Source organism: Hirundo rustica, chromosome 5, assembly GCF_015227805.2.
Source record: "Hirundo rustica isolate bHirRus1 chromosome 5, bHirRus1.pri.v3, whole genome shotgun sequence".
In the NCBI taxonomy this organism is placed as follows: domain Eukaryota; kingdom Metazoa; phylum Chordata; class Aves; order Passeriformes; family Hirundinidae; genus Hirundo; species Hirundo rustica.
In genome coordinates, this window is record NC_053454.1 from 60,861,196 (window position 1) to 60,879,250 (window position 18,055).

The following is an 18,055-nucleotide window of genomic DNA, read 5'->3' on the forward strand; positions in this document are numbered from 1 at the left end:
CCAGTAACGTGATTTTGGGCAGTGTAAAGTTTTACAGTTTGATTTACTCCATGCAATTTCTAGGCAACAGGCTCTGCACGTTCCGTTCCTCCCTCCCTTACCTGCATAAGACAAAGGCAGCCAAGGTAAGCCACAGATACCAGGTAAAAAACAACCAACAGGAGGACAATGAGCTGTGCACAGATTTATTTTCTTTACATCTCTGTAATCTGAGCTCTAACATTCAACACAACTCAGCCAGAAAGGATCTGACAGTTGTCTGCTGTGCCCTGTGTGGGGCTGGGCTGGACCCAAACTGCATCCCTGGGGAGGCCACGAGCCCAGCCCTCTGTGGCTGCAACTCGCGGCCTCTCACGGAGCACCTCTCAATTCCCTTCCAAACAGAAAACACAGGAAGGAACACAATCATTTATTCCAACTACAAAAAAACCACTGAGATGCCTTTAAGGACCCAACAGTGTTCAGTCAGTTCTTACTTTGCAGCTCACGAGGTATTTCAGCGATAAATTCCCTGTCATTGCTAAGAGCTGAGCAGCTCCTAAGTGGGAGGGTTTCCAGTTATGTTTTTCTAACAGCAGCTCAAAGCTTAAGCAGTTCAAGCACCCACCAGCCCAAAGCCAGTGGATTTTAGGCATCTCGCATGGATATTTTATAACTTAAATGAATGAAAATTCTACCTGCAGTCTTAAATATGCAAATATCTTCTGCCATTTGGCTCTACTGAAAAGCTTTCTGCTAATATATTAATGCTAATATGTTTCCTAACAGAGGGATAACCATATTCCTAATCTGCATATTTTCTATCAGCACACTGGTTATTGCAGTGTTTTTCTATGCCTGACTCTTGGTACCAGGTCGTACATCAGCAGGATTTGAAGCCTCGGGCTTTTCAGGGAATTTTTTACCTAGGTTCCAAGTCAGATTCAGCATCTGTTGTTTGGGCCTAGTGCATCTCCTCAGGTGGTTCCAGCCTGCGCCCCAGCGCTGCAGGAGTGGGGGCAGTTGCAGTTCAATGGTGAGGAGAGACTCTGCGCTCTCCTCAGTCCCAGCCCAGCAAGGACAGCCCTTCGGCAGCCCGGGCCTTCGGGAGGGGCCGTTCCCAGCTGCTCCCAAGGGGCCATCCCATCACACCGTAGTCTCTGTCTTTTTAACGCTTCGACTGTAAAGGTGTTGCTGTATCAGGTTCTTCTCTCTTACGTACCTGAGAGGGAGAATGCATTCAAATGACCTCGGCAAACTTTCAACCCAAATTCCAATGAGCTGGAAAAATGGCAGCCAACACAGGCAAGTTTGGCATTTTCTAAACATTTTCTGGACACTTTGGTTCAACATGATTATCGGATTGCCCTGAGCTCTGTGACACCTCGTTTTATGTCTGTTTACCTTGCAACTGTCTGCTGAATCTCCTGGTGCTCTTCTTCATCTATTCTGTTCAGAATCGATTCCAGAAAGGGAAGATGAAATGAAATGTACTGAGCCACCTGGCAAGAAGACAAGAAAGGCACTACTAACTATGGTCATTGAGAAAAATCCCATGAACTATAAGAAGTTGAGGATATACGTACATCACTGCTGATCTCTTCCACGTCCCCATCCATGAGAAAGAACTTGGCAACCTTCTCAGAGGGCCCCTGCAGCAGCCTGTGCAGCAAGGGAACATCTCCACTCCTCAACTGCTTCTTTTCTGGAATTTATAAGCAATGTCATAAAAGATGGAGCATCCCACAGGGGCTCTATCTACCACCTGCAGCCACGTGCCTTTTCTCCTGACACGGATCCCATACTGGCTCAAGTGCAATTATCAGATACCTAACAGGTCCCTAATATTGTGCCTTTTTTAGTACCTTCTCCCTCAGTTCCCTCCTATTCTCTCAGGTGTTCCCATCAATAAAGATCAAATCTCCCTTTTCCTGAAAAAGTATGAGTAAACTGCTATGGAAGTAAAACCTTTCCACTGAACCATGAGTACTTTGAACTCAGCATATGCAATCCAAAGCTGACAGCTGAAAGAGCCCACAGTACAATTATTCAGCTTTTCCTCTCTGGAGGAGACATCTCTGAAGGGTGTCTGAGAAGGTAAAATACCTCACCACACACAGAATGCACAAACAAGGACAGAGGCCTGGAACGAGTCCTGTTACTCCAAGGGGCACATTCCACACACACACACAGAATGATTAGAGATGAAGTGGGCAGGCAGCAGCGGCTGGCTTACCTCCAGACGCATGGATAACGTAAAGTGCAAATTCACGGGGGCTGTTTTCTATCTGTGACAAAAAAGAAAATCCATTCAGACTCACAGATCTTCCCAGCACTTCCCTCTCAGCACATTTTCCCTGTGCCTATCAGCTCAGAGATTTGGATCAAAGTCTGAGACAGGGAACCAGCCTGTAGAAGAGTTAAAAGATACTGGACCTGGATAAGATAGGAAGCTGTGCTGCCATGTTCACTGTCCCTGTGCCAGCCCTGACCCTCGTGTTTCCATGCTGCCCAAATCAGTAACGCACTGTAACTCCAGATCTTTCCTGCCTGGTTTCCTTGCAGCATCCTTAACTACTTCATATAGCTTACTTCTCCCATCAAATGTGGATCTGCAATTTGTGTTGCCATCAAGGTAAACCTCTGTGACCTACCCTCGTGCCTGACAGCCACATTAAGAAAACAGCAGAGCTTTTATTCCCTACAACTTTACACCCTGCTCTGTAATTTCTCTCCTTATTACTCTCAGAAGTGAAGTTTTCCTTTCAAGACACTCCCAAGTCTTACTAACTACATGAAGTAATTCTGCAATAGCGAAGTCCCTAGACAAGTTAAATGGGAAGTCTAAGGCCATTGAAGTACAAATTAAACACTAATCAGCCATGAAAAATCAAGATCTTTGAGAAATATGCAGCAGCAAGGGCAAAGCTACTTCCGACTGCATACATTGTTGGTGGGAGATCGTTCCAAAGGGGGAAAAAACAAAAAAAAAAAGTAATTTCAGACAATATGGCGCTGCCCTTGAGCAGTACTTTTAACTCTAACTTTCCGCATCTTTCCATATGCCTGGTTCTAGATGAACGCACGTCCCAGACACCCGCGCTAACCGGCTGTTGCTCTACGCGAGCCGCAGTTCCCGGGCTGTCCGCGGGAGGGCAGCACCGCCACGGACAATGCGCAGCCTTCGCCGGCCCTGGGAATGCCGGAAGCGCGGAGTGGAGGGGAGCGGCTCTGCGGTTCTCCGACCGCCGCACACCATGCACCCAGTGTAACTTTTCTGGCCTCTGAGGGCCATGAGACACTAATAAAATAAACCAAACCCATGCGGGTTTTGTTTTTAACACTCTACTCCGTGCACTATCCTCACGCAGTTATTCCTCATCTTTACCGCAGTGCAGGAGTGCAAACGGGAATGAACATTTCTAGAACACGGCCACACTTCCTCCTGCCAGCACACTTACCTTAAACTTACGAAGCAACTGTTCTATCACTTGTCTGGTTCTCATCTGGCTGTTGATTCTTATCTTGGTTTCCGATCCAAAAGCCGGAGTGAAAACTGACGTCTGGGAACGAGAACGGTCGCACCAAGCGAGCGTTAAGGCAATACTCACGGGACAGGGCTCCTTGTCCCTCAGATGACAAAGCCAAGTCCAAAATTTCTTACCTCGTGGTTGTAGAAGTGGCCATTGATTGAGAACCTGTGAGTTTCCACCTCTGTCCTGGTTATCGTGGGGAGCTTGGTCCTCCTGCGCACGGCTGCGGCATCGCTGCTGGTCCGGGGCAGGGTGGCACAGTCGAGCTCCTGCTCCCTCCTGGACTTCAGCGTGTGACTTTCATAACATGGATAACCTGGACAGAATTAAAGCACACATCCTGTGCAGCTGCTCGCCACTCCCTGCCAGCACCCCCAGAGGAAGCAGGCTCTCGGTGACGGGCTTTATTTACTATTTATCATTTGGGGGGAGGGAGGGTGGAGCAGGAAAGGAACAAGGCATAGGCATACCATGAAGAACAGGCTGATTGCAGCGGTTGTAGTTTGCTGTTTTGTTCCCTTGGGAATGATTTCTTTGATAACAACACAGCTCATTCGCACCAGCTGTTCCCCAAGTCACCCGCGCAGCCCTGTTGGCCCCAACCAGCCCTAGGTCGGTGTTTCCCCAGCTTGCAGTGTATGTTACACAAAGAGATTTCCCTTCGCTGGTAGGGAAGGCCTGATGTGTGAGATTTCTTTTGCACTGTCACAGAGCACAGAATTTTTTGTTTACATGAGAGCACCCATACTAACTCTGCTCAAGGTCTGGCTGCTCCTCAGCAGACTTCAGTGTATCCCCGCTAATGTGATGGAGGTCATCAAATTCTCCCCAGCGAGTCATTCCCCTGAAAGACCAAACATGTAGTTAGCATTGACTGCTCCTCATTAACTCAGTGATCTCAGTTTACCTTGTGGCCAGGGTTCATGTAATCATTCCTATCCCTGCTCAACTTACAGACATGGTTATTTTAGTTTAAGTCACGATAAAATCAGGTATTAAAATATGGTATGACCAGGGATCCCAAATGTAACGCATCCAATTCAGAACCTGTTGAACACCAACCAGGACATAACTTAAACAACTTGCAGTAATTCCTGATCTGTTTTACAGCAACACCCTGGATTCATCACACGCAGACTACCAGGCAAGCACACAAAACACGTGTGTCATTGTTTAATAGCCACAGAACACAGGTCTGTTACACAGGTTAAATTACACACAGCCCCTCCCTTGTGCTGTCCGAACCAGCTGTGTATGAGAGCAGGAAGTTCCATCCAACCTTTCAGAAAAACTATATTCATGTCAATATTTCCAAAATCATTGCCTAAACTCTTCAGCATAAGGTCTTCAGCCAGTTACTGCTCTGATTGAGAATAAACCAATCTGTAGCCCAATATTAAAAATTAATTCCATGTTTGTGTGCATATATATATGTTTATATATATATATAAAAATTCCAAACAACATTCAGCTATCCCGAATTTACATGCCAAACAATATCTTGGTTGTATTCCACACATTTACCAAGTTCATTTAAGATCAGGCAGCCAAGCTGCTCTGCATACCTTAAAGCATGTCAGGGCAGCCCCATGTTTCTGGGACCATGAGTTGATGTTTACTTTAGGATACAGATTTCCACCAGTCAGAAGTTTTTTAAGAGCTGTACATGCAGGCCACATGTACCCCACACCAGCAGACCTGGTCAAGGTAAACCAAGAGCCAGATTTGCCTGAAGTTCAGGTTCTTTCCTAGTTACTCCTGTCAAAATTCATCCCAGAATTTCAACAGCCAGAGACAAGGAAGAAGACTTTACTGGAACTCCACAGCTGCAAAGGTGGCAGAATTAAATCCCCACTTCCAACATGTTCCGCATGCAACCTAAGACAATAAGTAATTAGAAAAATAAATTCTGCGATACACAATTTATCAGGGAGTCATTCAGGGTGAGCATCGGCTCTGCCTCTGGATTACAAGATCCAGATTCAGCTCATCAAATTCACCATCCAAGGTTGAGGAAACGGAGAAGTACACCAAGTACCTGTATCAGCTGAGAACAACACAGTGGGATATAAGTGTCATCGGCGGCAGCTGGAACAGCTGGTCTGTGGGCATCTTAAGGGGTTTTTACACTAAATTTTACGCAGACAAAGCCGGTATTCATTCCCTGACTTGAACTTCACCTGAGCAGCAATGGTTCCACACCTCACATACCTGGGAATGTAAGCTGGGACAGACAATCCCTCAGCACTTAGCTACCAGATTTTGGCTTCATGCTCTAGTGTGTGCACCAAGATGAGGCCTTTCAGGGGACACCAGTATCAGGTGTACGTGGAAACAAACATGTAGGGTTTGTTTAGGTCTTTTCTGATATTTTTACATACATCAATTTCCCAGTCCTTGTATAGGAATAGCCAATTCCCATGGAAAAGAGCAGCCTCCTCCAGCTCCTCGGCCTGAGGGCCAAACAGAGATGCTACAAACACACACCCTTCTGCCCAGCAGAAGCTGCTGAAAGGCTCTGCTGTCCAGCAACCACCACGGCCTTTGCGGAATCTGGGATATCCAGTGCAGCCAGCTGTATCGACTGAAACCACCACAACATGAGCTATCTTGCAATGCTAGCCTCCTTAGAGCAGTTCATACACTACCTTTTACAAGGGAAAAACCCCACATTCTCTGTTGACTTCAAGGTTACAAAAGAGGGTATCTGCTTCTCATCCTGAATTTTTAATCGGATAGGATGTCGCACTCCCCAGAATATTGAGAGGATTCCTTCAATGAACGGTGCGCTTCCTTCTTGCTGGAGAAAAACAGTGCAAGAGTTAGTACTGCATAGTAACAGAGTAAAAATAATCAACTAATAATAATCTATCTCCCCTCAAAGTACACAGGAATACAGTGAAATTACTGAGGCTGACACAGCCCTGGAACAGATTACTTGGAGAATGTGTAACCTCAGTTTTAAGCAATTTCCAAAACAGTCAAAGCTGCAGGCTGACCTGATCAGCTCAAGAAACCAGTTCTGGTTTATTATATTAGATGGAATATGTCATGCAGTAAAAACACCACAGCAAGCCCTGGAGTCCAGGGCTGTGAGGAGAAGAGAGCGCTAATTTGTGATGTCCAGATTAGTGGAGTGTCTCACCCCTAAATCCTTACCTGATTACATGTCAGCTGCAGATTCTCTTGATCTGAATAGTAAGAGTTATAATTCTTCAGAAGAGAACTGAGCTGCTCTCTAGAATAGAGATGACAATGAAAAAATATTTTTTAACATTCTGTAAAATGCAGGTGCTATGTGGCAGGGTAACACCCCATAACTGTGCTATCCACATCATCCTTGTATAGGTTTATTTATGATCCATACATCGTTTTCTGAGAGTAAAGTTTTGTCAGGTTACTGGGTTGCTCCTGAGTTCCTTCTTTAAAGACCAAGAGGAAATGAATTAGTCCCACATGACCTTAATAACACAGCCCCAGAATAATTCGTACTTTGCACCTCTGTAGCAGTCATGAGGAGGAAGCAAACAGAACAACATCCCCATGCACCAATGCTGCAGGTTACTTTAACCAGGCTACACCTGGCTTTCCCTGCATGATGGCTTCCATTCAGTTTTAATAACTGCTGCAGATACTTTTCTTATCTCCAAACACCTACTGGATGTCTAACATTTCTATTTCCCTCTGCTTGTGAAACAGAACAGATTTGCACCACGTCTTTGCTGAGGGGAGAAAGGTCAGAAGATAAAGAGAACCTCTGCAAACAAGCAAGGAGTCATGGTGACAAAAAGCCAGCTGCAGCTCAGGCTATGGAGGGCTGAACAATGACAGAATCAATTGAAATGTATTTCAAGGCCATCGAGAATGAAACACTCCTCCACACAGCATTTAAAAATGACATAAGACTGTAATTCAAGCAAGCAATTCCCACCAGCAGAGGTGGTTAACCATGGGGAACAACTGCATGGAAGTGTACAAATTCTTCCTTATGGACTAATGATTACAGTGGTTTCATGTCCTGCCTCGCAGTGATGTGTGAGGACACCAGGTTTGTTTCCAAATAGTGCCTGTTACTTCCACGTTCGTGTGAGCTGTTGGAACAGCAGGCCCACGGATCAAACACATGGACCCTGTTGCTTCAGAGAGCCTTTTCCCATGGTGAGACCAGAAAAGATCAACCAGGCTTTTACCTAGCAGCTAACATGTGGACAAGGGTTGCACCCCTAAACTCAAGGTTCATTGCATTCCCTGCTAATCCTGTGGATGTAAATTATTTACTTTACTGCAATTCCACACACAAAAATATTTTTAACTAGCTTTATCGACTGGATTCTAAACAAGGATTTTCAACATTTACTTCAACTTACTTTGGTCTTAAATCCTCAGAACACTGGTGGCAAAACCCCTTCTTTGCTTTGGGTTGAAATAGCTCATTACAGGTTCTTTGTGTCTCACGAGCTGTGAGGGACCGCATTCAGGTCATCCCACCAAAAGGGAATGCAAATAGATTTGGATAAGAATCAGATACAAGCCCAGTTCTGATCATGCTGGCTACAGGTAAGCAAGATTAAGCACGTCTTGGCCCCGCACACAGGCAAGCTCCAGATGCAATTTGTGATTATCAGGCAAGTAGGAGACAGGCAGTTCTGTCTGACAGATATTGCGACAGACCTGCCAATCCTGCTCACTTCACACTCAAGTCTCTTTGTATTTCACAGCATTTGGCAATAATTTTATTGACAGCTGTTATTTCACAAGTCTTTTTTTGCTAAGTAGGAAGTTGGGAAGGTGAGCTCGCTGAAGATGGATTAGAAATACATAGGGGACTTGGGTCACACTCTGAGGCCCACCTATTACTCTTAGCCCATGCTGGCTGCAAAGGCAAATAAAATCATAGACTAACAGCAGTGAGTGGTCTGGTAAGGGTCATCTGTGAAGCAGATTCTCTTTCTCAGAGCAAGCTCTCAAGATTTTCACACCGTTTCTCGCCTTGTCTAGAAAAACTGGCCATTACCTTCCTCAGAAGTCTGCGTAAGTAAATCTTTCAGGTTTCAGCCTTGCATTAGTGCAACCAGCAGTGACAAACCACACAAGCAATTAGAAAAGCCCTGAGGGAGACATTAACAGCAGCCCACTCTGACTTGTTTGTCCTTGTGTAGTAGAAACATGAACGGGAAAAAAACAATTTTCCTTCTTTTTGCCCCAGAAGGGAATATGTGCACCAGCCTAGTTGTAGAAGTAGTCTTACTGTAACACATCTTCCTACTGCCCCAACCTAGAGACAGATGCTATCTCTGCTGAGTTTGGTGTCTGGAAAATCAGCAGCTGTTGCGCTGCAAGCAGCTTTGCGACAACAGCCAAACACAGCCATTAAGAGAAACCAAAGCCACGAAACTGGCAGAACAACTCACCCCAAAAACATAACATGCACTGCAGATTCACCACTTTTCTTCACCAGCAAAAGCAGGATACAAAGGAGCTGCAAGGCCAGGTGCTCCAGCGGCAAACCACAACAGAGCCCAGGCTGCTCTCTGGAAACACTAACCCAGGACAGCTCACCTGTGCCCTCTCCTGCCCAAGCCCTACACACAGTCTGTGAATATTTATGGCAGTTGTGCTGGAGACGCAGCAGTTCAGCCAGCCAAATCATCCCACAAGCTTTGGTCAGCCTTTTGATCCAGCCATTGTGCAATTCCCAAACAGCAAGCTTGCCCCATCAGCAAGTTTCACAGGATAGAACTGGAAGAGAACAGCAGACTCAAGGTATATATGAGGGATGACAGCAGGGAAATTGCACTGGAAGCAAGCTTGAGTGCATATGGAGTGTCAGTGGTTCTTGAAACACTTATCTCCCTTTTTGCAAGGCAAAGAAAGTTTAAACCACGGCTGTCATGCAGAAAGGTCTCAACTGGGATGTGCATTTCATCCCATGAACGGGCAAGGATATAGGGGAATAAAGCCCCAGAGACACTGCTTCAATTGGCACATTTACAAACACCTTTGGATGCCAAGTTCACACACATTAATTGCCTCTGACACAAAAGCACCGCATCTCAAATTAGCAGCATAAAGGGAACAGCTCTTGAAGAGAAAGGGAGTGATGCATCTGCTGCCTGTGTGCTCTGGGCAAAGCCCTGACACCCTTCCTTGAAAAGGGAGAAAACAGCATTGCTTAGGCCACATAGGAAAGTATCCGGATTCAGGAACACATCTCTACTGCAGCACAATAAATTCCATTGCAGATCCCATCCCAGGCTGAGTCTACAGGTAGGTTCTTTCCCATGGGAAGACCAAGAGCAATGGAAATGAAGAGAGAAGAGAGGCCCTTCTTCCAGCTCCTGTGCTCTTGTCAACAGGGGAAAAACAATCCCATAAGAAGAGGGATGGAGCTAAATGCCAGGTGGCTCAGTTTGGGGCAGAAGTAAGAAAAATTCCTCCCAGGGAGACTGACTGTGGAAAAGCATCCCACAAATGACAGTTAGACTGCAATTCCAAGCTTTTTTTTACAAGTAGGTCACTTCCCCTGACCAGAGCAGAGAGCTGGCAGCCCAGAAGTCTTCCTGCACACATACCCTGCAATCCAGGGCAGCCAAACTCCAAGCTGCAGACAGGCAGAGCTCACGCCTGGAACTTATGGTCAATTCCAACAGATTCCCAAGAGGGGAAGGTCTTCTTCCCCAACTTGGCAATTTTATTTCAGAATCCTGTAGAAGGGCTGTTCTCCTTATGGAACAAAAATCACAGACCCTATTCTTTTAATGCCATGTAAAGGCCAACTCAGTTCTGTAGACAGGTTAAACTAACTAAGGGGTATGGATTGCTGTTGGTACAGATTTAGCTCCCTACAGGATCCTGTGTCAAGGAATAAATGTGGAATAACTTGAAAGAAAGCAGCAAAGTCATTAAATATTCAGGGGTTTAATAATTTACCTGGTTACGAACTTCTCTTCATTGATGAAAACAGAAGGCAGATGCTGTGCCTTCATAGTCACTTTCTTCATTTACTCAGAAGAGATGAATCTAAGCAAAAGGTCAAAAAAAGTAAACACATTCACTACTGCTACAACAAAAGATGGAATAGTAATTAAGCACAAAGCTTTATTTGGCCAAGTGAAACAGGCTGGGACACTCAAGCTGAGGGCTCACTACACCACATCTTGATGTACTTTGCCTTAGTACAGAAGTTATTTCCCACTCCTAATAAAAGGCCATAAGCCATCCCCATCAAGTATATAACAGTACTTTAAATCCCAAGGACTACATCCACCAGGACTTTCTCAAGCAGTTTTAAAACTACTTCAACACCAGGATTGTGCTCGAGTTGTTAGTCTGAGACAGCAGCCCATGTACTGGTCAGAATCCACGTGCCCACTATGGACAGAGCATTACCCAGGGTCACCGAAACACACTGTGACTCAGCAAACCACCCTCATCCAGGTTCCTAAAACTAGGCAAGGGAAGGAGTGTTGATGATTAGCAGTGCTCCTGCAGCACACCAAGAAAGCAAGTGGAATAGCAAAGAGAGAACAAGACAGAAATTTCAGGGAGGTAGCAAGACAATTTACAGATTTCCACATTGGGATTTGAGCATATTATGCAGGCAATGAGCCAGACCCACGAGACTTCAACAATGTATTCCTCAATAAGCTTAATTATGGAGTCTAGGCTCTTTCCTTCACCCTCAGGTACCAGAACAAAAGAAGACTGAGGAGTTAACTGAACAAGTGGCATCACACATGGTGGGGAAAAAATCCTCAAAGAATCCCATGAAAAGCAGTAGCATCTCCAGAGACTGCACTGGAAGTTGATAATTCCACTTCCATTTCTCTTATCTGGGCATGATGACAAGGGAATTTGGCTCACAGCACTCAATGTCCACTGCCCCTGGGGACTGACTTGAATCTGATTTCAGACTGCATTGGACAGGGCCTGGTCAAAGATATCTGCAAAGCAGTTGATTGTTTATAGACCCAACGACAAGCAGTCTTCCAAAAACTTATTTAGGGAACATTCAACCTTGGACTGATCATGTCTGGGCAAAGAGTAAACACCTCACCTCTGTGAATCTGCACTACTGAGCTGCTTTTTTACACGTCAGCAATTTTCCGTAATCACAGATAAGTATCTTCTAAAAAACAACATATGTGGACAAATTAGAAGTTTTGCATATAAAAGTCATGATCTTCACCCTACAAAATATACAGGAAGTTATTTCATAACCCCTAAAACCAAAGTGCGCTACCAAAATGAGCTTTACCTGAAAGGCTGGTGTTTTTAGCAGTGCTCGATCAGGAGCTCCCTGAAAGGAGCAGCACTCCCTTTGTCCTTTGGGTGACATCCATCAAGACAAAAACATACCAAACAAGCCCAGGGACTTCTGTACACACATGAGTTTGTGTGTGAGGAACACACTGCTGTAGACCACCCCTCTAAAATGACTTCAGTAACCACTGGCCACGCCCTGAAACCTGATTTTATGCGATTTACTTAAAACCTCTAAGTGAAGCAGCTGCCTATGTCAGTGCAATTTCAAGCCATTTTTTCAAGATACAGAGGAGTTTATGTACTTTGGCACCTGAATAACTGAACACTTCAGCTTCCTCCCACCTGTCAGGAAACAACATGTTAAGAGCAGTGGATAGCCAAGTCACCTCTATTAACTGTAGAGCAGTGACACTGGAAAGCTCCAGCACCGCTCCACTGCTCGTGGCTGCACTCTTTTCTACAGTATTTGGCCTTAAAATGATTCATCTGAAAGAAAAAGCTGATCTCTGCACATGGAGAGAAGTGACCTTTACACCCACAAAAAAAGAGATGAACATTGTGTTTTGCTATGCAGTGGATGGCTCCTAGTAAATTATTTGCCTTAAACACCTAGAACAGATTTCAATCAGCCGGGTGCCATTAAAAGGCTGAAAATAAAGCTAACTGAAAGAGTGGGTGGTGATGGGGATAATTCTTCACCAATGCCTTTCTCTTTCTCTCCCTCACAGTCCCAACATCCAGGACAAAGCCTTCTCTCCTATGGCTGGTGGAGAAGCACAACTCTCACTTCCCTCAGTTACGTGACCTGCTGTGCTTATCAGCCTTGTACCAAACACTTCCACGCCACCAGCTCACTCCAGAGGTGAACCTCGTCTCCCTGCACCCTTCCCATGGGCACATTCTGGCTGCACACCTCTTACAATGCTTATTTTTAACCAAGCCCTGAACCTGCCACCACACAGCGACTTCCCCAGCACCAGTACCTGACACAACAGATGTCAGGATATTTGCACTGGCGCTCCCTAAATCCACAAAGCTGTTAGATTTTCCATCATCTCCTGCTATCTTGCTGCTTTCCATGTCACTTCCCTGTAGTCCTTCTGAGGAAGCAAACAGAAGTGAAATACCTTTTCCATTGCTTCCTTTGATTTGAACTGACCAAGCCACGCTAATTTTCCAGCCACTCCAACCATATCTGCCCATATCATTTATTCAAAGCCATCTCCTGACTTACTTGGTGTCTTTACCATTATGTTAAACTGGACTAGAAGGGCAGAATTTCCTCTGAGAGGCTACATCTAGAAAGTGTGATCGTGGCTGGACTAAGTTGCTGGCCTGAGACTTAACCAAGTAGAAACCTAATGCTTGCAGGAAGGCTGACTGAAGTGTGAAACACACAGTGAAGGGAAGAATGGAAAGCAAAGGGAAAAGGCAGGAGGAAAAGAAAACAGGAGCAGCTGCAAACTGAGCATCGCTAGAGGAGGACTGCAGCTATTGGAGGAGCCCAGGAAGAGCAAAAGGAAAACAGACCAGTGCACATTTCAAAGCTGCAAGAGCATCAACACATCGGGGCACAGGACAAATCTCACAAAGGTAATGAGCTGTACTTACCTGTAAGATTCATATGTTACCTGAAATGTAGGGGTTTTTTCCCAAAGAAAAAGTCCAAGTGTCAGTGCAGAGGCAGGTAAGAGGACTTGCTCCCTTTTTTTGAGTACAGTGATATTTAAGACATTTACTCAAGGTGACAGACCAGGGACAGTAGAGTGCAGGAATGACAAAGCAAAAGTTAAGAGCAAATGGCTACACAGATTTTTAGACAAGGATAAAAAAAAAAAGCAGCTACAGAGGAGGACTGGAAGGAGAGGGATGACCAGGATCCAGAACTGAGCCAAGCAGGAGCAGCAAGGCAGCACCTCAACAGCCTGGATGTGCTTTCTAGTGCATCCATATATTAAGACAGGGCTCGCAGAGTGCAGTGTGCTACACAGAGCCTCTGCCAGTGCTAGAGAAACTAAAACCCCAAACCTCAGCAAAGATCCCAAGGTATTTTGACCCAGTGCTTCCCAAAGCTCTTCCAAACCCACAAAAGCCAGGAGAGGGCAAACTCCTTCCATATCTTTTATAGAAGCCACAAGGCTCAGCTGTCTGTTAACTCAGCTATCAACTACACACACATGGAATATTTTGTACAGCACAAAGCTTTGCACCATAGGCACAACACCATATCCAGCTGCGTCATCTTCTAAACTCACAAGTGTCTGATATTTAGCAAATTTTTTCAACCATGATTGGTTTCTATAAAGATGAATTTAAAAATTGTTCAGAGAGATGAGCTCAGCATCAGCAGACTAACTTTACTAGTCACATACTGTAGTTATGGGACTTTGTGTTCCATTTTTTTTTGTTCTTTTTGTTTACATTACATGTCCCTACCACAAAAGAAAAAGGTGGCAATTAAAACAAAGTATTTATTCGGAACAATTGTGTATTCCCCACAGAAAAAAGAAAAAAAAAAAAAAAAGAAAAAAAAAGAAAAAATACTTTGGGCTTTCAGATTTCTTCACACCTTATTCTAATATTCTAATCACCCGTTCAGTACACAGCATTAAGAGCACTCCTTGAGTACAAATCACCGCATAAGCCGTCTGCTCAGGCAGGCTCGGAACGGGATTTGACAGAAACAGCAGTTAAGTTGGTTTATGTGAATATGGCCCCTTAACTTTCCCAGGCGAGACGCAGGAGACGCGCGCGCTCCCTCCTCCGAGGCACTGCCGGAGCGGAGCTCGCACACATCCCTTTCAAACACTACGCTACCCCATTTCAGCACGGCGAGTTGCTTTCTGTCTGCAGCCGAGCGGCGCAGGCCGTTCCCGGCCGCCGAAAAGAGCGCACAAGGTCACCGATGTCACCCCCAAATCGCAGCCGCGCCGAAGGAAGGGCACGGCGGGCTCCTGGCCGCGGGCACGCCGAGCAGCAGCGCTCCCTGCGACCCGCCCGCTCCAGTCTCAGCTGCCCCTCGCAAACCGCTTAGGAACTTCTGTCCAGCATTTCCGAGCATTTCTGCTTCCCTGCGGCACCCCAATGAGCCCAAGGGGGTGTGACTGGAGTTCCGGGCGGCTGCGAAGGACCTGGCTCCCCCCGATACCGCAGAACAGCTCCAGCCTTCCTTTGCACTTACCTGGGCGTGCGATCCGAGCAGGAGGAGCACGGGAGGAGTTTCACGGAGCTTTCCCCGAGCCCTGGAAGAGGCATGGCAGCATGGCCCTGGCGGACAGCTGCCTCTGCTGCTGCACGGGACCCACAGAGCTGTTAATTACTATTTCGCTTAACAAACTGGGAACGCTGGAAGCCCGGGACACTCCCCGCACCTCGGTGCACGTCGGGAATATTTACCTACCACTTTCCTTTCTCCGAGAGCTGACAGGAGCCCGCCCTTAGCCGCGGTTCCACCTCCAGGAGGCTCCGGTTAACACTTTAATCACTAACTTTACAAAGGGAGGCGACCTGCCGCCTCCCTGGAATCATCTGGTGACGCGCCGTGAAACATCCTGTGCCCAAAGCAATTGTTAGACTTTAACCTCCTCTGTTTCCTAATCCATTGGATAAAGTATGCTCTCCCTCAGATACATGCCCCTCTTCAGTGTCTGGGGGAATAAGTGGGACAGTCCATCAGATCGTGCCCCAGTGCAGATACGCGGATTTAGAACATCATGACAAATTGTGACAGCACAGCTTGATCCCTTAACTCCACACAGTTATTTTTGCTGAACCGTATAACACCCTTATGAATATTAGCGGGCAAGAGTTGCATCTGTAAGAAGGAAAGCGCTGCCTCTTACTTTAATTGCTCGGCAGTAAATTGCAAAAGCAGATGCTTTAGCTAGAAAAAAGAATCGAATCAAGACACACCTTCCCAGTTCCTACTGTTTGTCCATCTATTTCCAGCAAATAATTTATTCACCAGATCAATCCCGAAACAAGAAGTTACTGGGCCACAGAGAAGAGCAAGAAAAACACCAAACCTGAATTTGCCTTCACAACCAGCTTATTTCCCTGATTTATATCAAGTTACTTTTGCTTTATACAATTTGATGTTAGGGAGAGGCAGAACAGACTCAAACACTCAAATATTTGATTCCTGATCACATCCTATCCTGTGGTACACTTCTCGAGAGAGACAGACATGCTGCCAAAGACATACCACAGTAAGCCTGATATTTGGGATTAAAGTTTGTGCTGCAGTTTCTGGCTTTGTACCTTGAAAATATTGACACAAGGATTTAATTGGTATTTACAACGCTGAGAATCACTCAATACAGGAGGGAAGCAGTATGCAAGGGTTTTTTACTCAGCTCACAACAGCATAGAAGCGCTCTGCTTGGGCTGGGAGCTTCACGCCAATCTCAATCTCTGGAGCTGCTCTGTCTCAGCTGGGACAGTTGAGCACAAATCCACACTTCCACAACTTCCCAATTGCTGTAAAACCAGAGGTTTGATTTTTCCTGTCCCAGCTTCAGATACTTGAGCACGCTGCCTGATGCTCTGGGAGCAGAGAGCTGGAGCAGAGGGAAATAGCAGCCTGATCCCTTCAAATCCCTATGCCAAGATAATATCAAATGTCTGTTTTTGACAAGTCTGCCACCCTGCTGGACACTCACACTGTGAGGCTGTTGGGCACCAGGAGGTACCTGAGTATTTTCATGACTGAAGACCACACTGTTGGCTTACAACAGCAAAATGTGATGTTACTGCTCCACCTCCTCCACCAAGGATAAATCAGGCTTCACCCTGACACTAAACTTTTCAACCGAAACAAACAAACAAAACCTCAGGTTTCTAGGGATAGTTTTGGGTTTTTTTTTTTCCCCTTCAGGTTTTTATAACCAAGTTTTGAAAACCCAATGCTTGAAGTACTTAGATTCATGCAAAGATGTCTCAAAAAGAAATTAATACAACAAAGCAATAAAACCTCTAATTGTAATAAGAAACTAAAGTTCTCATTTCCAGTAAAACCAGGTGTGTTCGTCCTTACCTTGGCCTGGGCAATGTGGCTCTGGTTTGTTTCTAGTCTTCTCTCTCACTCTTGAACTCCTCCTACCAATGGACAAGTTTTGACCTCATCTGAGTCACACAAAATTACCTGGTGAGCACGTGGGAAGGACTGGTCAGTGCAGGCTGGGAACAGTGCAGGCTGGTATGGGGAAGGGAAACGGGTCTTTGGGGCCACAGAGCTTTACTGTCAACTCCAAGGAACAGAAGGCTTTGATCCCTTTCATAGAAATTAAATAATCAGTGCACAGAGACAATTATTTTTTCATCTTTCATAATCAGCATAGTTTGCGTGCCCTGGAAATCTATGAACAAGTCACAACTTGGTAATACTATTTCACCTCTTGAGTGAAAGGGTAATGTTAATTTCTTTAGAACAGGCGGGGAATGTTATGATCCTGTAGTCTTTATGGACTGTATTACACTTCTGCTCCTTGCATGATTAATAACTAAGCAATTTTAGGTTAATAAGTAATTGGAAGTTGGAGTTGAGCTACTTCATAACTTGGTCTCAAATCATTAACAAACACAGTGCTAAAGATAGGAGAGAACCTCTAACAGGAAAAACAGAGATTCCTTTTCTATTTTTGTGGTAGACAACCACAATAAGCAGGCCGCCGTGGCAGCATCACACACATGTGCTGCACTTCAGTGGAAGGACTTTGATAAACACAAAAATATTCCTTTGTTTTACAATAAGAAGGAAAATCCCCAGTCCTGTTTGCAAACACCTATTTCTAGACAACCCATTAACTTCAAACACAGAAAATTCTTCCAGGATTTTCTGAGCCAGCTACTCTAATGCAAAAGGAGAGCTTCATCTGAAACGACCCGAATTCAACTTAAAAAACAAGCGATCGATTCTTTCATTCTCGTTACAAATGCTACCAGAGGGGTGGCATGATCATAGGAACAAATCAAGAAATTAAACCTGAATTTAGGCTGCAGAGGGCCTCCCACTCCTTAGCAAGATTATTTTCTGTCATCACACCCAAGCGCCAACAGCAATACTTGTGCGCCAGGACATGTTCTGGAGCCACGACTGATAAGCACAGAAACCAGAAACTGGGTAACAGACACTTGCTCAGATAATGAAATACGCAGTGCACGCAAAGACTTGTGCACTGTCATAGGCCATAATCCCTCGGTGCCGGTTTTGCATCGATTGACGTTTAGCGAGCAGAGAAGAAGCTGCTAGCAGCTCTCTCCGTGCCTGACAGGGCCAA

General features: G+C 45.4%; 1 protein-coding gene across 2 annotated transcripts; it reads right to left on the reverse strand.

Moving 5' to 3' along the window:
* Positions 1-171: 171 nt before the first annotated feature.
* Positions 172-15,199, reverse strand: RASSF6 (Ras association domain family member 6). 2 transcript variants are annotated; one of them, XM_040065653.2, is made up of 11 exons: positions 14,959-15,199; positions 10,443-10,532; positions 6,672-6,750; positions 6,161-6,312; positions 4,265-4,356; positions 3,644-3,828; positions 3,441-3,542; positions 2,216-2,267; positions 1,566-1,684; positions 1,384-1,481; positions 172-1,201 (listed from the first exon to the last, which is right to left on the reverse strand). In XM_040065653.2, exons 2-11 carry the CDS (start codon positions 10,511-10,513, stop codon positions 1,126-1,128), a joined length of 1,026 nt encoding a protein of 341 aa, XP_039921587.1. In that variant the 5' UTR covers positions 10,514-10,532; positions 14,959-15,199; the 3' UTR covers positions 172-1,125. The 2 variants fall into 2 exon arrangements, with proteins under 2 accessions (XP_039921587.1, XP_039921586.1); XM_040065652.2 differs by lacking the exon at positions 14,959-15,199 and adding an exon at positions 12,080-12,153 and having other exon boundaries at positions 181-1,201.
* Between the last annotated feature and the right edge of the window lie 2,856 nt (positions 15,200-18,055).

What these genes read in the sequence shown, in the direction of transcription:
- RASSF6 (XM_040065653.2), bottom strand. Translation starts at nt 10,513, where the DNA reads ATGAAGAAAGTGACTATGAAGGCACAGCATCTGCCTTCTGTTTTCATC. An exon ending in GCCACTTCTACAACCACGAG is followed by an intron (nt 3,543 to 3,643) that starts GTAAGAAATTTT and finishes TCTCGTTCCCAG; the next exon opens with ACGTCAGTTTTCACTCCGGC. An exon ending in AGTTGCTTCGTAAGTTTAAG is followed by an intron (nt 2,268 to 3,440) that starts GTAAGTGTGCTG and finishes TTTTTGTCACAG; the next exon opens with ATAGAAAACAGCCCCCGTGA.